Source organism: Panthera onca, chromosome E1, assembly GCF_046562875.1.
Source record: "Panthera onca isolate mPanOnc1 chromosome E1, mPanOnc1 haplotype 2, whole genome shotgun sequence".
Lineage (NCBI taxonomy): Eukaryota > Metazoa > Chordata > Mammalia > Carnivora > Felidae > Panthera > Panthera onca.
Window position 1 is genome coordinate 43,169,520 of NC_138352.1, and position 21,227 is coordinate 43,190,746.

Here is a 21,227-nt window from a genome sequence, read left to right on the forward strand (position 1 = left end):
CAAAGGGTTAACAAAAGCAGCCGTGCTGATAAAATGCCCCAAATTCCTGGTCCTGCCTCCAATGGGGAGGGCGTCTGGCAAATGTCAACGATAAAAAATACATTTTAATGGCACATGATTCAGCCGCTACCGTGGGGCACAGCTGAATGAAGCAGGTTTGGAGCAGCAACTACTGTGTGTTACTCCCGGGGCTCTGGGGCCAAGCCTCCTGGGCTCTTCATGTCTGGTGGGGTGGCCCTCCTCCCCAGTCCCAGGCATCCCCAAGGGCCAGTAGGTTCCTGGGGCCTCCGGCTTTCTCTGGCATTATTTCTGGAACTTTGCTGTCTCCTACCTCGGCACCTGGAATTCTAGCCCACGATGGAGCTTCTCCCCAGGCTGTGAGGTGTCTTGGGCAGGTCTGAGGGCAGGATGCAGCTGGGTTTCCCCGGCATCCCTTCCACAGGCCTCTGCAAATGTTGAGACAGATGGAAAAGAGTCAGAGTGGAACTCTTTCCTCCGCTCCTCGGCCATTCTGCACACCCAGTCAGGTATCTATAAGAAAGGCCAGTCACATGATGGGGAGTGGGGAGGAGCAGGAGAGGTGGGAGAAGAATGAGAGGATCTGGGTAAAGAGTCAATTGAAGCAGGAAACCTGAGGGGTAAGTTATATATTAGGATTCCATTTTACAAATATGAAAGCTGGGGCTCAGAGAAGTCCAGTGATTTGCCTGAGGTCACACAGCAAGTCAGTGGCACCCTGGGACTTTGCCTACGGCTTGGAATTCCACCTGCTACAATATACTGAGGTCACTTGAGCTTTTAAATGTTTGGTTCTCCATTACTGCAGTAAAACAATCTGTGCCATTAGGAAAGCCAGGTTTTGGTTCCAGAGCAGAGAGGCTGAGTGGGGACCATGGGGGCTGAACTGGTGCTCGGGGACCTGGTTCTTCACTTGGGAGCATTAGCACCTTTCTGGCTGTAGTCAGGCCCTGGAGCCTGGGCTTTTAGGAGAATGAAAGCCAGCCCAAGGCCAGCTGACTGAGACCAGGGTGGAGACCTGGAGCTCAGAAAGAGACACTTCTCTTCCAGATCATCCTCAATTCCATGCACAAGTACCAGCCACGGCTACACATCGTGAAGGCTGATGAGAACAATGCTTTTGGCTCCAAAAACACAGCCTTCTGCACCCATGTGTTCCCAGAGACTTCCTTCATCTCTGTGACCTCCTACCAGAATCACAAGGTACGGCCACCCCCATAGCCCCCACTGCTGATGCTGCCTGGCATTTCTGTGCTACTACAGAAAGGCAGGAAGTGACGTCCCCACGCAGTGCGGCTGAGACGTCCCAGACACCTATATTGTCCCTCAGAGCAGTGAGAAATTGGATGATGAACAGGAAAGTAGACCAGACCCCTAAATCTTCAGTGCAAAGTAATTATGGAGAATGGACCAAGTTGGCAACTGTAGAAGCCAAGAGCATGGATCTTGCCCTGTGGCTTGAGTGTTAGTTAGCCATTTTGTTCTACAAACTTCTTCTCCCTGGTGGGATTTAAAAGTTGATTCTGGCCTGTCAAGGAAGGGGAGAGAATGGGGAAAGGAGCCCAGGGTACTGTCAGCTGTAGAAGAGCCAAGACTGAGCCTTCTGGAGGCCATTCCCAGGCTGCAGTCAGAGAGGTCCGCCTCCCACCCTACACCCCCTTCCATAGCCTGACCGTCCCAAACTGCCTCCAGACCCCTGCATGGGCTGCTGTCCCCTGTCTCTCTGCCTTTGCCCGTGCTACCCTTCTTGGAGCTCTTTTCACATCATGCATATTGGGACTGGCGAGGTGGGCTGGGGATACTGGGGAAGGGCCATAGGCTGTGGCAAATTTTAGGCAGAACATTGACAGTCAGATTTGTACGGTCACTTGGAAGCTGAGGTGGCAGTTGCACTGGACAAGGGTGACACAGATGGGAAGCTGTTCCAGGCACAGTGGGACAGGAGGACAGGAGACAGAATCAGAAGGTCTGAAGTTAGTAGAATGGATGAAAGCTAGCAAGGAGCCATATGTGAACAGTGAGGCCAAGGAGGACCCAGCAAGACTGCAGCTGGTCTTGGGCTTGGGTGTGCAATTTACCCAGGCTCTGAATGTGCCTGGGGCAGTGGGGGAGGGCCCAAAGCCTGCCCAGCCCTCTACCCCAGCGACTCTGTGTGTCCTCTCCTGACAGATCACACAGCTGAAAATTGAGAACAACCCTTTTGCCAAGGGATTCCGGGGCAGTGACGACAGCGACCTGCGTGTGGCCCGACTACAGAGGTGGGGCTGCCAGGCCGGGGGGTAGGGAGGGCAGGCCGGCTGGGTTCAGGCACACAGACCTGGTAACCCTCAAAGTATCTTTACTCTCTTCCTGTCTCCCTCTGACTGTCCTCCCACACCTCCAGCAAAGAATATCCTGTGATCTCAAAAAGCATCATGAGACAGAGGCTTGTCTCCACCCAGCTCTCAGCCAAGCCTGACGTCAGCCCCCTGCATGGTGCCCACCAGGCGCTCCAGCACTACCAGTATGAGAATGGTGCTCACATGCAGTTTGCTGCGGCCGAGCCACAGGACCTTCCCCTCAACACCTTCCCAGCCCAGAGGGACTCCAGTCTCTTCTATCACTGCCTGAAAAGACGAGGTAGTTCTCTCCAAGTCTGGAAGCCCTAGAGGGTCAGAGGAGGGATAAAGCTCTTCCTACAAACACTTTCCACGAATGCATGGGTACACACACACGTACCTGGTTATTGTGTGGCCTGGGAGAATAAGCCTGAAAGGTTAGGGACCATGGTCAGGCCCCATGCAGGAATATTGATTCTTGATTTAAAATCTTTTTTATGTTTATTTTTGAGGCAGAGAGAAACAGAGCATGAGCTGGGGTGGGGCAGAGAGAGAGAGGGAGACACAGAATCTGAAGCAGGCTCCAAGCTCCGAGCTGTCCCGAGCTGTCAGCACAGAGCCCAAAGCAAACAAGCCGCGAAATCATGACCTGAGCCGAAGTCAGGCGTTTAACCGACTGAGCCACCCACGTGTCCCAATTCTTGATTTTAATGTACACTTCAGAATCCTCAGAGACAGCTTGTGGTCTTGGTGTCCCCAGACACTGGTACCCCTCCCCCATTTCAGATGTTGCTTTATAGCCACTGCTTTCAGAGCCTCCACGGGATGGGCAGATCACACAAAGTCAGCTGGACCCCATCTCTAAGCATGGGAGGAGGCTGAAGCATCCTAGTCCAGAGATTTTGAGATTGAGGCTGTCATTTATCAAAGCAACTTCAATCCTAAAACACGGATGACCCAGAGTCATGAGAATGGAAAGGCTTCTTGAGAATGGAAATAAACTACTGTGGATGTAGATTGGGAGCCAGGAAGACAAGCAAAATAAATGTTTTCTTCTTCTTTTGGAGAAGAAGAGCCCTGAGCTGGGAACTGGCACATCTGAGCTCTGGTAGCAGTTCTCAGTTTCTCCATATATAAAATACAGATGATTGGTGTTTACACCAGAAGAACCCTCAGGGACCCTGAGATTCTCTTGGGAATGGGTTTTAGGGACTTTTGCTTAAAATCCAGAATGTTCTCTCTAGCTCCTAGGGAGCAGCTGGTAGAGTTCTGAGTATCTGCTGCTCTAGTCCTGTTAGAATGAATGGCCTAGAGCAGGGGTTAGCAAACTGTGGCCCTTGATCCAAATCCGGACTATTGTCTGTTTTTGTTCAACCTGTGAGCCATAAAAAATGGTTTTACATTTTTTTAGTAGTTGAAAGAAGTCAAAGGATGACTATTTCATGATATGTGAACATTATATGAAATTCAAACTTTAATATCCATAAATAAAGTTTTATGGGAACACAGACATATGCATTTGCTCAACTACTGTCCATGGCCACCTTCGTGTGATAACAGCAGGGTCAAATAGCTGCAAAAGATTCTGTTACAGCCCACAGAGCCTAAAATGTCTACTATCTGGCCCTTTACAGAGAAAGTTTGCTCACTCCTGACCTAGAGTCACTGGGCCACTTCGCAGGTCCAAGAGCTTAGTACTTTTGAGAGGAAGGAAGAATTTGGAGAGACGAGAGAAAGGAGGGATGAGTAAGGGTGAGAGAGCTGGGTGAAAAAAGAGGCAAGTTTCTCCTTTTCAGGGAAGATGCTTCCAGAGGGGAAGAGTGGAGAGATGAGTGCAGGCCTTCAAACTCAGTCCACTCATCCCCCAGGCCACCCTGCCCTGTGCATACACACAGCTCCCAGAATGAATCCCTAGAGAAAACAGAAGGAGGGAGGCCAAGTTAAGGCTTTGGACAAGTGTTCTTAAATTTGTTTAGTGGTCTTTTGCCCAAGTCTTCAGGCCTGGGTCATCCCTGGGTCCCACGGGAGGATGTGACACTCCAGAGAGTCAAGCTGTCATGGTTGAGGAGGTTGAAAGACATGCATACATGGTTTGGGGCAGCTGATGTCATCTTTCCCCAAAGAGAGTATGTTTAGCCTTGAAAGTAGAAGTCACCTTTTACTTATTATCAACTCCATTTCTTAATTTTGTAAATACTGTTGTGTTGGAATCTGTATAATAACAATCTGCCGGGATTTCTTTGAACATATGTAGTGTTTACTTCTTCTTCTAAAAGTAATAGGAACGTGCCTGCGAGTAGCTTTGGCTTGCTAAGGCCTTCCTGGGAGCTGAGGATTAAGGCAGAAACATTGTGGCTTTAATTTTCTGGCTAATTCAGACAGATGTGGCCTCTGGGCCTGGTTTGGCCTGGCAATTGCCTCCACTTTCCTTGGCCAGGGTGGGCCTAGCCTAAGAATGCTAATGCACATTAAGGCCTCTTACCATCCCCGAGAGTCAGGGTGGCAAAGGATGAAAGCTATATGCCGCCTGGCTAACCACATCACTCAATGTCCACTGATGTGGTATCCCCTGTGGCCTTTGAGCAGTGTCCATAATCTGACCATTTCTTGGCTGCCACCACCTCATAAAAGCTGTTGCTGATTAAAATGGTTCTGGGAGTACCATGGCAACATGGGGCAGGGCAAGCCCTGAATGGCAAGGGTAGGCTGTCTTGGCATCCACAAGGGGTGTTCTGGGCCCTGGGTTGGTAGAAATGGCCCTTCCTGAAGGTTTCTTTGTCTTCCAGCAGACAGTGCCCGACACCTGGACCTGCCCTGCAAGCGATCCTATCTGGAGGCTCCCCCTGCAGTGGGGGAGGATCATTACTTCCGCTCTCCCCCTCCCTATGACCAACAGATGCTGAGCCCCTCCTACTGCAGTGAGGTGACCCCAAGAGAAGCCTGTATGTACTCAGGTTCAGGGCCCGAGATTGCTGGGGTGTCTGGTGTGGACGACTTGCCCCCACCCCCACTGAGCTGTAACATGTGGACATCGGTCTCACCGTACACAAGCTACAGCGTTCAGACGATGGAGACTGTGCCTTACCAATCCTTCCCCACACACTTCACCGCCACCACTATGATGCCTCGGCTGCCTACTATCTCTGCTCAGAGCTCCCAGCCACCAGGAAACACCCACTTCAGCGTCTACAATCAGCTCTCACAGTCTCAGGTCCGGGAGCGGGGGCCCGCCGCCTCCTTCCCCAGGGAGCGAGGCCTCCCTGCAGTGTGCGAGAGGAAGCCACCCTCTCCACACTTGAATGCTGCCAATGAGTTTCTCTACTCTCAAAGCTTCTCCTTGTCCCGGGAGGCTTCCTTACAATACCATTCAGGAATGGGAACTGTAGAGAACTGGACTGACGGATGACTCCCATGTCTCTCTACAGCCCCAGGACCATGTTCATCCAGTGTTAACCTCTGTGGGTGGCCTGCACTACCAAGAAACACAGGAAGGTATTTCAGAGGGTGTGATGTATGCGTGTGTGTGTGTGTGTGTGTTTGTACATGCGTACATTTGGAGAGCATCTATCTTCTGATATACAATTGAGGCCATGACAAGAAAAAAAACCAATTATCTAAGAAGCGATTTTGGCTGCGGGACCTGGGTCCACTGTTATCTCACATGTCTTGACATGTGCATGGATGGGATGGGAGTAGAGAGTTCATGCGAGTTATTTAGAGATTTGGATAATATAATCTTTGATTTACTCAGGGGCCAGGTGGTGCAGTCTCTCTCATAGGGAAAGTTGGGGGAAGATTCTCATTGCTGGGGTGGGAGGGCTTTGTGCACATCTTAGAGCTCCTGGCCTTCTGTTAGCAAAGAAGCTGAAAATCTTGTTTGGGGGACAGGAGGCCCACTCTTTTGGCTTCTGGAGATTCTGTGAGACTACCTGAGACGTGCACTCAGCTAAGCCACAAAAGCCTGCTCTGAGAGTAGAGCTGACTGCTCAGTTACTGGCCTGGAAATTGATCCCTGGAGTTCTGAGGTCTGAGGGATGATTTTCAGAGAAGGTCATGTGCTAAGTGCTACCTGATGAGTATTAAAAAAGGGTTTTTTCCTTCAAGAGGAGGGAAAATGCAACCAATAGCATCTCTGTCATCATTCAGGTTTTCTTATACAGTACAAAGCCCTTCCCCTCCGTCCCTGACATATAGTTTCTCACTCTCGGGTGCATAAGACTCGGCCTCTCAGGCACCATCTGCATCCTGTGACTGGCAATTATGAAACACACTTCACCTGGCAACGTCCCCAGGAGGTTACATCGGAGCTGCCGCCAGGCAGAGCCTGTTCTCCCAGAAAATCCTCGCCTCTGGAGCAAGAAAGCCCAACAGAAATAAAAACAAGAATTGAGAAAACATTCATTTCTTCCAGTAAATTCAGCCAGTGAGCTCAGAGAGCAAGGATAATTCTCCAGTGAGGTGAATCGTGTAGTCCCCAGCCCAGCTCTTTAGCATCGAACGTCACCAGACCATCCATGGGGCTGGTATGAACTCTGTAATCAAATTTGGGAAATCACTAAACTCTTTGCATGCTGAATAGCTATTTATATATTATATATATATATAATATATATATATATATATATATATATATATATATATCTCACAAATGCAGGCCACATGTCAAATTCAGCTTTGCTTTTTACAAATGAATAAACCTAATAAAATGAACGCTGGAGGGGGTATTTGGAAAGACATCTATTTAAAATTTTATTACACATTTGATGTTAAAAACTAAGAATGGTTTAGATAAAACATATAAATAAATAAATAATAAATATATAAATATATAAATATATAAATAAATAAATATATATATATATAAACATACACACCACAGATTAAACTTTATTAGAAAGACACATTAGCCAACAGGGGGTATGGAACTTCAAGTGTTTTGTTATATAGCATGGACATTTTATTTTACATATCAGAACATAAAGCCATTTTACAACTGTGAAGTGTGTGGATGCTCTTTACTACTGACTTGTCATTTCTTGGCTCAGCAATGGTCTCATCCTCCCTTTTGCTGGTATTTCTTCTGTGCCTCTGAGCATTTACACTATGGAGCCAGTGAGCCTAGAGTGAAGGAATTTAGGACCAACGGAACAGCTGTATCTTTGATCTCGTGCTACTCTGCAGATGATGGGTCTGGATTTCAGGGTCCACAAAGACCCCAGAAGGGCAAGGCAGGCAGTACACAAGAATCTGTCACATTTCAGTAGTCAGCACACAATCTGGTGGTTTGGAGGAGGTGGTCTTACACGTAGGGAATTCTCGGTGGGATCTGTGCAGCTTCTTCAGGTGAGGAACTGAAGAGCAGGTTGGAGTGAGAACATGAGGCTTTCCAGAGCAGTCAGATGTAGGAGCTCATCAGCCACCTGCACCCTAGAGAAAGGATTCAAGGCCTGGAAGAGACCTCTGCATCCTCCTCCTCAACCAGATCCCTAAAGCTTGGTCACAAGATGGAGTGGCAAGAAAGGAGATGAATCCAGTCCACCCTATTAGATTAGAAGAGAAGCTGGTGTCAGGAGGTGTGTTGGGGCTCCCTCCTTACAACGCCTTGCCTCTTGCCCCCTCCCCTCATTGTCACCCACCATCTCCACTGCAGATTGGTCTAGGAAGCCAGGAGAAAAGAAGACAAGGGTAAGGGTGTTCTTTAAATCCATACCTTCATCAGGATGAAGATGAGATTTCCTGCTGGATAAAAAGTCCACCTTGTCTCCTATTTCCCCAGAGTCCTTTCCTGTGGCTTTAGGGCTGCTCTCTGGGTGGACTTCCTCCTGCAGAAGGAAGCCAAGCTCCTTCTTTCCTTGGCTGTTGGCTCCCACCTTGGGCTTTTTGGTCACAGAGAAAAACTTAACTGAACCTGGCTTAGGACACAGAGAAGTGGTGGGTTCATCCTAACTCACACCTGCTCTGTTCTTTTCTTTCTGGGTGGATTGCATTCTGGAACACTCCACACCTTCTAGAACCCCAGGCAGAGGGCTGGGAGCTAGACATGGGTTCCCAGCCTCTCTCCAGATACACAGTTGCCTGAATCCAAGGTAAAGAAAGCTGTCTGTCTCTTATGGGATATTCTGAGTCTAAGCGGCCCATATCTTCCTACCAGCTTTCTGGGAAGCATGAGGTCCTGGGGCTTTCCCACCTGGGCATGGCTAGAGAGCAAGGCCTGAAGTGGGATTTGTGGAACTTTCCTGCCCTTCTGAATCAACAAGTCAATAAAAAGGGGGCACATGGGATACCCTGGAACAAAGGGCACCATTCAGTAGCGCCAACAGGTCATACATCATCGGGCCAGAAACCTGCCACATGAAAAGTGTCTGCTTCTACAGTGCCCTGCCTGGGAGGGGGGGGTGGGGGGAAGATGAATATTCAGCTGTGAGGCCATAGGCAGGCAGCCCCCAAGGCTCTGATCACCAGCCCAGAGCCAGCCACTTGGTGAAGCTGGGCTAGGCTCTTAGCTGCAGCTCAGCTACCCAACTGCCCTCCAACAACAGAAGAGCCTGGAATAACAAAATGGAGAATGAAAGAGAAGCTGGAGCAGACTGACAAATTGTTAAAAAACCAAACCAACTTCCAGTCTTGGCTGGGCCTCAGGGGGTCAAGAGGCCTCAGCTTGCCCCACTAATGGAGCCTGCTGGAGAAGTAGCAGCCCCAGCCTTGCAGGGTCTTATCTTACAACATAAAATTAAAACCCACTTAAAAGGCCGGAGGGCATGTTAACATTCCCCCTGCTGTCTAATTGAAGTAGTTCCCAGTGCAAAGGATTTCACTTGAAAGATGTCCCCCTCCAAGCCCCAGTTGGCAGGCAGGGCACGGGAGTGGGGAGGAGGAGACTGTCATTTCAAAAGACCAGCACAAGCTCAGGCAGGAAAAGCCTGGTTCTGTTTGCCTTCCCCACCCAGGCAGCAGGTGGCGACAGCAAAGGTTAGGACAGGCTGGGTTGTTTTGTATTTTTAGAAAATTTTACAAATTCATTAGCAGCTATGTCAGCAGAGGCCAGACTCCCGACAAGAAGCCCTGTAATGATTCAAATATGGCGAGCCCGCAGCTAAATCTGGCAGTCCCTGCAGCCCAGAGATTTCTATTACGTCCCCCAGCGACGCCCTGCTCCTATGCAAATATATTACAGGTCTCCCAGGCATACGGAATCAATCAGGGACATCCTGTAAAGGTGATGAACTTGCACTGGCCATCCTGAGTAATGGGAACCAGTCAGCCTGCAGCCGGTTGGGACTGAAAGCCAAGGTGACAGCTATTAAGCAATTGTGTGCAGAACAAAATGGCAAAGGGGCCGGGTAATCAATTCAATTTCGATGGGCGACCCAAGCAACTGCAGCGTCTGTCGCAGCTGATTAGAGGGGCCTGCTGGAGCTTTCAGTGCGAGCCCATCAGAGATCAGAAACAGGCCTGGGATGAAAAGGGAAAGAACTGTCTCCTGAGAAGCAGGCGATGAAGGACTCTGTTTTATGTGACTGTGTTCTTCCTTCTCTCCTTGAAGAAAGAGTAGAAAAAAAGCAAGCAGTTTGGAGATTAGATAGTTTTCTTTTCAGCCATTTATCATTATGAAGGAAAGTAGACAGGGCAGGGGCAGAAAAATCTCCAGTGGGATTTCTGCCGAGTCTCACTAAGAAGGACCAGGTTTACACTTTGCAGCTCAAACAGCCCCTGCTTATTACCACAGCCTGACGGGGTCTGCAGAGCGTCCAGAGTCTCTCTTCCCTAACGAGTGCAAACAGGTCCCAGCGCTCTGAGGATCACAGAAATTCTCCTGCAGAAACCCCAAACCACCAAATTGTATCATTTGCGAAAATGAAAGCCCGAGTTGGAATAATGGGGAGAGGAGGCAAATGGGAAAGGAAAAGATGAGACAGAGTTGTACAGAGTCCCAGCTGGTTAGGCCCCCGCTGTGGCCCCCCATTTACCTGGGCCCAGTGCAGGGCAGGAAGGGCCCTGGCTGTGTCTGCCCAAGTTCAGCACTGACCCCAGTCTGATGGTGGATCCTGTCAGCCTGCATGAAAATTCTAGGCTTGTGTTCGGTTCTCCAGTGCAGAGGAGGCAGAAAAAGAGCACCCCACAGGCACAGAAGCCATGAGAGAGACCAGCTATGGGACTGAGGTGGGAATGAGAGAGGTTTGTGAGCAGATGGCCAGGAAGATGCAGAACCAGGAAGGAGAGGGCTCTCTTGGAGCCCCGGGTGGGAAATAAGCATCTGAGGCAGGGCTGGCAATGAAAGAGGAAGGGCAGATTTAGAAATGAAGAGCCACGGGTGGCCCTGATCAACCCCTCCGTAAGAGAATCACAAAATGATAATTAACTTGAGCAAAGCTAACCTCACTAATAATCTGAAATGCAAATTAAAGTGAGAAAACATCACTTCTATCTAACAAATTAATAAACATTTAAGAAAAGATGTGGGGAGTAGCTCTCAATCATTGCTGGTGGGAACGCAGATTGTTATAGTCTCTCTGGAAAAAGCAACTTGGTAACTTGGACAAAGACTCTAAAAGTGTTCATATCCTAAAGAAAATAACCAGAAATGTGGACATAGCTTAATGCTCTATAATGTTCATTATGGTATTATTTTTAATAGCCCAAATTGGAAGAAAGTAAATAATGGTTAAATAAATTATGATATACTCATACTCTGTACTATGATGTAGTCATTGAAAATATATTTACAAAGTGTGTTTAGTGACACGGAGAATTGATTTAATACTAAGTGAAAAAAGAGGATCATAACACCGAGTATGATCTCAAGAATATTTGGGAATGAAAAAAATACATCAGTGCAGCCAAACTACAGATCATTAAATAGCAATCGACAAGAGAATGAAATATATAAATATATAGGTCCATGATATATTATGTGAAAACAATTTTCTAAGTAATAGATATGGTTTCCCATTTGTGTGAAATACAAAGCAAAAAACAAACCTGTGAGTGTGCATATATGTGTGTGCATGGTGTGTGTGGGGGAGGGTAGGTGGTTGGGTGGGTGTGGGTGTGTGTGGTAGGGGCTAAGAGAAGACTTAGGAGGAATTTTTTCTGATAGTTCCCCCATACATCTCTGTTTTATTTTCCTTGTTACAATGAGCATGTATTTCTTCTGTAACCAAAAGATTCAATTAAAGAACAAAGAAAAATAACTTGTGATTATAGAAGTGCCTGGAATAAAAGAGAAGAAACTGTGTCCAATGCTATGGCAGTAACCCTGGGAAGTGGCCAATGCTCCCAGTCAGGTGGACAGAGATTGACCTCTGGGCCCCCTCACATCCCTTGTTTTCCTCCTGATCCTTGGGCTGTCCTTCTTAGACACCTTTTCGTCTGCCCAGTCCTTCAATGCTGCTGTTGCTCAAGGACTGGGGCTTTAGCCTTGTCTTCTCACAAGGTACTCTCCCTGGGTGAGGCCATTTGTTCCCACGGCTCTTTCACCAACATACACTGACAAATCTCCAGTCTAATCTTTCCGTCTCCTGAGATTGTCTTCTGGATGTTTCTGTTTAAGAGATTCAGAATCTCCAACTCCTCCTGTTCAAACCTGAGCCCTCCAAACATCTCCTTGCCTTATATGTTTTGGTAAATGGCCCTGCCAGCCAAAGTCTCATTGCTCAAATCAGAAACCTGGGCTTCAGTTCCCTACCCGCCCAGCCCCCAAACACTTGCTAATTTATGCAGGTTCTATGTTCTAAAGACTGCTTACATCTGTATACTTTTTTCTCTCCTTCATTAAGTCTGTGTCCCCCAGAGTGGCAAATCCTTGGGTCTGGGCTGCCTACCCTCTAGTGTTAGCTGTGTGAGGCTGCAGGGCTTTGGGCTGGCAGGAGCAGCACTCCAAGGCACTAAAACATTACTCGTGGGGTGATGGCTGTTCAGACATGTTGAACCAGGGAATTGCCCAGGCAGAAGACAAGAGGCTGTTCAAAGGTAGGAGTGCTGCTTTCATTGGTGACTCTGCTTTAGGCTTGGTGTGGTCTGCTTCTTCTGCTCTGGCTGCCACTGTGGAGGTAGTGAGAAAGCAGGGCCCTCCTGCAGCTCATTTTGTAGGGTCACAGGCTAGCCCCCAGACTCACAAGCTATCTGAGCACCCTCCTGCCCTGTAGGCCGGCATTGAGAGTGTATGCTCCCAATGACAACTCTCTGTGAACGTATCCAATTGCTTGCTAGGGGGTAAATGAGCCCCAGGAGTACTAGATCGGTGCCGTTTCCAGCATCTGCCCTCCACGTACCTATATCTCTTTCCCTTTCAGGGATTCCAAATTGTCCCCTCTCCCAAGTACTTCCTTGGGAGACCTATGCCAATTTAGGACTGGCTTTGTCTCTCCCTTAAGAAGAGAAAAACCAGGGGCGCTTGGGTGGCTTGGTCAGTTGAGTGTCTGACCCTTGATTTCAGCTCAGGTCACGATCTCAAGGTTTGTGAGAGCGAGCCCCATTTCCGGCTCTGCACTGACAGTGAAGAGCCTGGGATTCTCTTTCTCCCTCTCTCTCCGCCCCTCGCTTGTGCACATTTTCTCTCTCTCTCAGAATAAATAAATAAAAATTAAAAAAAAAAAAAAGAAGAGAAAAACAAAGACAGTAAGTCCCCAAACATGACTCCCTACATAAAGCACCTAGAACAGGGTGCATGCTTAGGAAATGATGGTGTTCCTTAGGTCTAAGGAATTGGGAGATTCCTCCAAATATAATTTAGTGAACAATTGGTGGCACCTCAATTTGTAATTGCCTCCACTCACCACATGCTGGCCATGAACTTGCTGCCCTCCGCCTCACAGGGAGGTAGGTTGTCACTGCATTAGGTCCCATCCTCTCCATGAGGCTGGGTCAGGTTGGTCCAAACTAGCAGAGTTAGTAAATAATCCAAGTACCTCTAAAACGACTTTTAAAGTGTCTGGGGAATGGCCTCAAGACCCCCTCGGGTTGGGTGGCAGAGCCAGGGTATCTTTCCCTTGCCTTTGCAACTCCTGGCCACAGAGTTCTTCCTTGGGATGACCTGGAAGAGACTTGTTCTGGAGTCACGATTCTTTACACCAAGAATTCCTAGCTAGGGTGCCCGAAGCAAGGGTTGGGTCTGTAAAATGACGTAGTTCCATTAGGAATGATGGAAACTATGTGAGCTGCTTTTAATAACACCAAATACAGCACAGCACAGCACAGTCCTCCTTCCCTTAAACCCCACGTGCTGATGGCCCGGCCCACATGTTCTCTGGCCCAGACTGAAAGCCAACGGCTGTCTCTTCAGGGCAGTCGATGGACCTGAATTTACTCCACACAAGGCACCGAAGGTTCAGGCATTAAGCTCTGGCCTGTCACACTGCAAACCTGCATTTTCTAGCCCAAGAAAATGAGCTTTTGGTTTTTTCTTATAGCAGTGAAAAGAGCTTGGGATGGGATGTGAGAGATGTGGGTTCCAGTCCCAGTTCCGTCAAATGCTGGCTGTGTGGCTTGCCCTCTTTTTGAGCCTCCTTTTCCTTCTTCTGCGTAGCTCCTCATTTCCCTTGCAGCACTGAAGGTCTGTAAGTCCGTGAATAATAACGTCTGCACTCATGAATTTCTTAGTTATAACCAGGACTCTGTTTGAATCTATAGCAGGACTTGCTCCAAAAAAGAGTAATGGAAGGAAATACAGAAACTTCTTTTTCTAATTATATTTATCTCATCCTTTTCAGATATCTAGTGTAGCATAGTAGTAAATATGTATAATTGATAAATAACTTTATAAATAATAAATAATATATTGGGATATGTGCTTTAAAGCTTTTTGCTGAAGGGAGGTAAGATTTTTTTTTTTTTTAACGTTTATTCATTTTTGAGAGACAGAGAGAGACAGAGCATGAGCGGGGAAGGGCCAGAGAGAGAGGGAGACACAGAATCCAAAGCAGGCTCCAGGCTCTGAGCTGTCAGCACAGAGCCCGATGCGGGGCTCAAACTCACGAACTGAGAAATCTTGACCTGAACCGGAGTTGGACACTCAACCGACTGAGCCACCCAGGCACCCCAAGGTGAGATTTTTAAAAAAGGATGAGGGGCACCTGGGTGGCTCAGTCAGTTTAACATCAACTTCAGCTCTGGCCATGATCTTGGGTTTGTGGCTTTGTGGGCTGTCAGCTGTCAGCGCAGAGCCCAGATCAGATCCTCTGTCTCCCTCTCTCTTCGCTCCTCCCCCTTGTGCACACCCGCATGCGTGACGCCCCCCCACTCAAAAATGAACATTAAAAAAAAAAAAAAAAAAAGGATGGATGGAGACTAAAGGGTGCTAGAGCAGTCACTGTGAGGCTCTGCGCTCTGCACGACCTCCCAGAGATGGTTTACCAGAGCTTTGGATGGAGAGGCACAGTGAGGTAGTGAAGAGAGAATGGGCCTGGAGCCCTACCACTTATTAGCTGTATGCCTCATCTCTGTGAGCCTCAATATCTCCCTACATTTAATTAGGGGTAATAAAGCGCTACCTACCTTCCAAGCTTAAATAACAGATTAAATGAGATAACACAGATAAAACTGTGCCCAATTAATGTTGTCCCCCTTCCCTACCATGGGATGCCCGTCTGCATAGGTTTCATTTTAGATGCTGAAAAAATGTAGACATTTTCTTTTCTGGGAAATTCCTTTTATTGCCTTTCGGTACTTTATTGCTTCTCCTGTCTCACAGTTAAGCCTTCTTTAACAGCCGCCAAAGCCTATGCGCAGTTAGGTATGGAGTGCCAAGGGGAGCCGGAGGGCCATGCTGGGAAGAATCCTGCTTGGTCTTTCCAGCGCTCTGAGCACCTCACACTCCTAGGGGTTTGGGGCTCATCCAGGATTCAGGACACCATTCAAGGACATTTAGGAAAGGGTATCCCTCCGGCGGAGAAGCCAGCTGTCTTCACCTAGGAAGAGACAGCTTGAGTTTTTTGCTCCTTCAATCAAAGCTCATTGCCATATTCAGTGACACTGGAAATGAATCTATTCTTAAAAGAAAGTCCCAACTCTGCCACTATTTTGTTGGAGGCCTTAGACAATCCCTCAGTCTTTTTCGGCTTCAATTTCCTCTTTGCAAAGAAGGATGAGCACTATCTGTGCTGCCAACGGCCTAGGCTTGGCATGGCTCATGGGCCAAATGAGACGCTCTGCATGAAAATAGTAAGAAATGAAAGGGATTGCAATTATTAAGCTTCCCGTTGGTCCAATTAGCACCAGCCCACACTAATTTCTGCCTATTCATGAAAAAAAAAATCACTGCTTTTCATAGACTAAGGAGGGGGAACGGTTGGCAAGGTATTGAACAATCTCATCAGCTCTGAGAGGTGGATGATTTAGTATCATCACCTACCTTATCATTATCCTTGCCCAGCCTGCATCCTCAGCTTTTGACGAGGTCAATTTCCGGCACACACAGCAAAGCCTGTGGCTGTGGTCGGAACAATCGGCCACAGTACTCCTCTCATGTTGTTGATCCCTTCATTTCCTCCAGCAGACTCCTGCCGGGGACTGAGTTCTAAGTTTTACGCTACTCTTTTGGACTAATCATTTGCAACAGCCCTGAGCACCCTGCCCCTCTCTCACTTTTGCTGTCCAGCTACTGCTCTGGATGGCAAGATTGCTAATTGGGACATGATCCCAGTAAAATGGCAAGAAGGATTCAAGGAGCTGGTTCACTGGACCTTAAATATCCTGCCCACAACTTTACAGCTCAGGCGGCCATGGAGGAAGTATGAGTCATACCCAAGAGGTGAGGCTGCTGCTTAGGAAGGCCTCCACAATGACATTTTTCACGCTTGTAATAAACCGCTGTATTATTAGAACTCACCAAAGCTGAATTTAATGAAAGTTTTAGGCCCCAAGGCCTGAATTTTTCTTTTGTATTGCAAAACAAAACCAACTGGTCTAATTCAAATTAACCCCAGAAAATGCTTAGACTTTAATTATAATTTCTTTCATTCTTTTTCCATTCTCTCTTTCTTCTTCTCTCCTTTTCTCCAGTCTCTCATCTACAAATTTTGCTGGAGATTACAATCTGTTGGAAGAAAAGGAAATGTACAAGAGGAGGAAGAAATGAAAATCTTAGAAACATATTCAGGTAGTCACAAGTTTGTCTACAGGAGTCTTTAACAAGAGTTCCTGATCAGAGACACAGATTCACATGAGAAACTTTTAAAAGTGAATGAAGAGGAGAAAAATACCAGACCCTCTCCATTTGTACCAGAGATATAATGGGATTTAAAATTCAACTGTATCAAAGCTCCTCCAGTTAGACCTGGGAGGCATCCTTTTGTAACAGCAACTTTGCAAAATACTGGTGCCACAAGCAAACAAATGATCACTCCAGCAATAAGGAGAAGACAAGTCCTTTATTTTTTAAATTTCTGGGTCTGAGCCCTCGGGAACTACCTTGGGGGAGGGTGGGAATGAAATGTGCCGCTGTGCACCTGGCCTTCAGCTATTCAGGAGCTTGGGCGGCAGGAAATACCTCGGGGGCAGCTTCCGTATTTGCAGGAGCTAGTGAAAAGACATCTTTTTTCCCCTCACAGCTACGTTCGTAAACAAATGTTCACTCTCCAACCCTCACCCCAATTTGGAGCATATTTACCCAATAAAGTAGGCCTTCAAATGCCTCCTTGTCCTTCATGGAACTGAAGAGCGCGGCGCCGCTGGCTTCGCCGCCACGGTAGGGAGCGCGCTCTCGACCCTTCCCTGGGGCAGCTCGGTAATCCTCCGAGCACCGAAGCCCCACACGAGCTACTGGGCTGTAAGGTCGCCCAAGATGTCGGCGAGGAAGACTACTTCAAACGCGCTGCCTTCAGCATCAAGGGGCCGGCGGTAGCGGCGGGAGGGGCGGGGGGTGCTGGCAAAAATTCCGGGCCAGAGCTGCCTTTGTCTTAGCCGATCCCTACTTCCCCTCCTTCCGGGGATCGGGCTCAATGCTGATTCCTGCAGGGGAGTCCCTGCTTGGCATCAAGGCTGGCCCCAGGCATAAGATCCTAATTATTTGAATGGTATTTGTTTTCATTGCTCTTTTTTTTTTTTTTTTTTTTTTTTTTAATGTGTCCAGGTCGATGGCATTTTAATGCCTTATTAAACGGGGGTTTTACAGCAGTCTGTCTGTTCAGTCTCTGGGCCCATGCCTGTACTTTGTGTGCAGGGATTTTATCTTTCCTGCTGGCTGAAAATATTTTCCGAATTCCCTATAAAAGTTTTCGAGATTTCCTAAGACAAATAGAGCTCCACCAGCTCTAAAATGACCTTGATGCAGTCGGAATTACATTCAGACACATGCTTTCTCCCTTGTTTACACAAAGAACTGAACTTCACTTGTGCTCATTAGCTGCCGTTCTGAGTACACACCAAATTTGCTCCACAAATGTGCTGGTGCGTAAAAGCACAACTCTACCTGGGATGGCTCCCCAGAATCCAATCTTTTACTGGTTTCTTCCATCCTCTCAGATGGCTGCCCTGGCTTTGAAGGCAGCATCAATAAAGATCAATAAAGCCTGATCCTGGATGAGGGGTTTGCATAAGAGTGTGCAGCATGTACAGCTGAGGGGAGCAGCCAGGCCTGCAACAGAAACATGACTGTCGTGAAGCTCCACAAAGTCGCCTAGAAGAAAATCAGCAGAGTCCTTTACTTGTCAGTGTGTAAAATTTTATGAAAATATGTTTTTCAGAAGGAAGCTGAATGTAAAAAACATCGAAATAATCCACAAGTCAGGCAACGTAGTGTTATGGAAAGAACCTAGAACAGACATAGGTTCAAATCTCATTTCTGGTGCAAGTTAGCATGTGATCTGGGGCAAATAAAATGGGAAAAATTATCTTTATCTGTATCTGTATCTATCTCAGGGTTATTAGGAGGCTTGGAAAGAAGTAATGTGTGTAAAACATCTAGTGCAGTGACCGACCCGGTGATTGTAAATAGCTACCATTACTATTTCATGAGGATCCTTAGGACTCAGATGGGCAAAAGCACACTCATTGTGTGTACTCGGGCTTTGTTAAGGCTTCTGGAGTGGGAGAAGGGAGGCCTCAGGGACTGAATGTCCACTCTGAGCCAGATATAGCAATAACTGGTGTAACCAGAATTTAAATCCAGATCTGACTCCAAAAGCTGGTTCCACTGTCCAGGTTAGGTAAAGTAAATATGGAGAATTATATCTCCATAATTCTCCTGTAGCACAACCTAAGGCTGAATCAGCCAGATGGGGCTTATTTTGCTTAGATGGCACTAAAAACCCCTCCAATGCTCACTGCTTAACCACCTGGAAAACTCCCTTTGAATTTCTATTTTGCTGGGTCTTTTTTTTTTTTTTTTTTTTATAGCATTCCCTTCTTGGTGGTGTTTCACTAACATTTAAGACATTTAACGTTTAAGACAGACAAATACCCTGGAGATGAATTGGTAGGGATGCCCAGTCCGTTCAGAATATTTCCCGCTTATTTCATGTCTGCTGTTGCATTAAGCATGTCACAACAAAAAATGGAAGGTATCTGGGTGGCTCAGCCAGTTGAACATGCGACTTTGGCGCCACTCATGATCTCGAAGTTCGTGAGTTCGAGCCCCACATTGGGCTCACTGCTGTCGGTGGAGAGGCAGCTTCAGATCCTCTGTCCCCCTCTCTCTGCCCTTCCCCTGCTTGTGCTTTCTCAAAAATAAACTTTTTTTTTTTTTTTTTTTTTTTTTTTAAAGAGAGAAGGTTGCTTGATGTCTGCAGTTGGAAAGGACAATAATCAGGGGGTCATGGCTTAAAAAAATTTTTTTTTAATGTTTATTTTTGAGAGAAAGAGAGAGAGTGAGTGGGGAAGGGGGAGAGAGAGAGAGAGAGAGGGAGAGAGTCACAGAACCCGAGGCAGGCTCCAGGTTCCAAGCTGTTAGCACAGAGCCTGATGCAGGGCTTGAATCCATGAACCGTGAGATTATGACCTGAGCCAAAGTTGGATGCTCGACCAACTGAGCCACCCAGGCACCCCAGTCAGGAGTCATGTTTATGCTACTACAGTTAAAACCTATCACTTATTTGTCAAGGTTTGACACACTTGCATGGAATCAATGAATACTCTCAATTTTAAGAAGTACGTTACATTCCTTGAAATTCTATTTGATTCCTTTTTCAGTCAATTTAGTCTTTTAAAAAAATATTGCTTTTTACTCTGTGTGATCTGTTTTTTTATCCATCTTAGCCATGTTTTAAAATAATCTCTAGATGGTAATTCTGTTCTCTGACGTTCTTGGAAGGAAGCATCTGATATGCCATTTACTGGGTCTACTGATGTTTCACAACAGGATTTTTTTCTATCGTTTTGTAATTTGTAAGAATTCATTCTACACCATTCTTTATCTTACCAGTTGTACCAGCATGGTCCTGATGCAAAGATAGACAACAGACCAGTGGAACAGCACATAGAGTCCAGAAACACACCCACACATATATGGTACCTGAATTATGAAAAACATTATACTATAGTAGAAAAGGATGGTTCTGTGTCAATTGGATACCAATTTGAAACAAAATGAAGTTTGACCCCTGACTCACCATACAGAAACAATAAATTCCAGATGTATTGTGATCTAAATGTGAAATACAATAAAATATTTAAAAGAAAACATAGAAGAATGTCTCTATGACCTTGGGCTAAGCAAAGATTTCTTAAAGACACAAAAAACACTAACCATAATGAAAGAAACTGATAGACTGGTCTGTATTGAATTAAAAACTTATGTTTATCAAAAGACATCGCTAAGACAATGAAAAGCCAAGTACAAAATAGAAAAAAAAAAGACATTTTTTGTATATATGTGGACTTAAGTTCAGAACATTTTAAGAACTCCTATGAATCAACAAGAAAAAGACAAATAACTCAAAAGATAAATGGGCAAAGAACTTGTACAGGCTCTTTGCAAAAGAGGATATCCTAATTTCCAAGAAACATGAAAAAGCATTCAATTTCAATAGTGATCAGGAAAATGCAAATTATGCCCATAATGCAATACCACTGTACTCCAATCAGAATGGCCAAAATGAAAAAGACAAACAATACTGAGCGTTGGTGGAACTTCCATACACAGCTGGTTGAAATATAGATTGGTACATCCACTTTGGAAAATGATTTGGCGGTATCTACTGAACTGTCAGCATCCTACAATTATGTTTACTAGGAATGTAGGAATGTACCGTACGGACAAACAATTCCCCTCTTAGGTATATACAGAAAAATATGTGCATATGCTAACAAAAAGGCAGGTATGGTATGATAACAGTAGCACTATTCATTATAACTCAAAAGTGAAAACAACCCAAATGTCCATCTGCAGTAGAAAGGATAACAAATTAGAGTATATTCATACACTGGACTATTACACACCAATGAGAATGAGTGAACTACAACTTAATGCAAAAGCATAAATAAACCTTACGAACATAATGTTAAGGGAAAAAAGCCAGACTTAGATGAGTACCTACTGTGTGTTTTCATTATACAAAGACCAACCAGGCAAAACTAATTTGATGCTGTTAGAAGTTAGGATTTCCCTTGGAGAGGTGAGTAGTGACTAAATGGGACTCAACTGAGGCTACTGGACTGCTGGCAAAAAAGTCTGTTTCTTGGTGTGAGTACTGCTTGAATGTGTTCACGCTGTTAAAATTAATTAAAGCATACAATTATAATTTGTGCATGTCATACTTCAAAAAAGTCTACTTAAAAAAAAAAGGTTATTTAAAAAAGACACTCCATAACCAATCAAAAAGAGAAAAACAAAATTCAAGCCCCTGGCTTAATAAGATAGATTCTTTACACCCAGGTAGTCCTAGCATCAACTTAAATTTACAGCTTTATCTTTAGTTCTTCCTACATTTTTCACCTTTGAGGATTTTTCTTACTTTC

General features: G+C 46.1%; 1 protein-coding gene and 3 long non-coding RNA genes across 6 annotated transcripts in view; 2 read left to right on the forward strand and 2 right to left on the reverse strand.

The window, feature by feature from the left end:
* Nucleotides 1-7,098, forward strand: part of TBX4 (T-box transcription factor 4) — a 32,250-nt gene extending 25,152 nt beyond the window's left edge. For 2 of the 3 annotated variants that reach the window (XM_078437387.2, XM_078437386.2), the window contains exons 6-9: nucleotides 1,069-1,221; nucleotides 2,188-2,276; nucleotides 2,402-2,637; nucleotides 5,123-7,098. In XM_078437387.2, coding sequence (XP_078293513.1) covers nucleotides 1,069-1,221; nucleotides 2,188-2,276; nucleotides 2,402-2,637; nucleotides 5,123-5,742 — 1,098 coding nt within the window. In that variant the 3' untranslated portion in view covers nucleotides 5,743-7,098. The remainder of the gene's footprint in view (nucleotides 1-1,068; nucleotides 1,222-2,187; nucleotides 2,277-2,401; nucleotides 2,638-5,122) is intronic. The other variant, XM_078437388.2, reaches the window with a different exon arrangement.
* Nucleotides 7,099-7,197: 99 nt separating this feature from the next.
* LOC144614318 (uncharacterized) lies at nucleotides 7,198-8,187 on the reverse strand. Its single transcript, XR_013552028.1, has 2 exons — nucleotides 8,047-8,187; nucleotides 7,198-7,876 (listed from the first exon to the last, which is right to left on the reverse strand). It is a non-coding gene; the product is annotated as an uncharacterized LOC144614318 (long non-coding RNA).
* Nucleotides 8,188-8,343: 156 nt separating this feature from the next.
* Nucleotides 8,344-16,966, forward strand: LOC144614320 (uncharacterized). The gene is made up of 2 exons (XR_013552029.1): nucleotides 8,344-8,422; nucleotides 16,335-16,966. It is a non-coding gene; the product is annotated as an uncharacterized LOC144614320 (long non-coding RNA).
* Nucleotides 14,639-17,052, reverse strand: LOC144614321 (uncharacterized). Its single transcript, XR_013552030.1, has 3 exons — nucleotides 16,942-17,052; nucleotides 15,685-16,368; nucleotides 14,639-15,241 (listed from the first exon to the last, which is right to left on the reverse strand). It is a non-coding gene; the product is annotated as an uncharacterized LOC144614321 (long non-coding RNA).
* Between the last annotated feature and the right edge of the window lie 4,175 nt (nucleotides 17,053-21,227).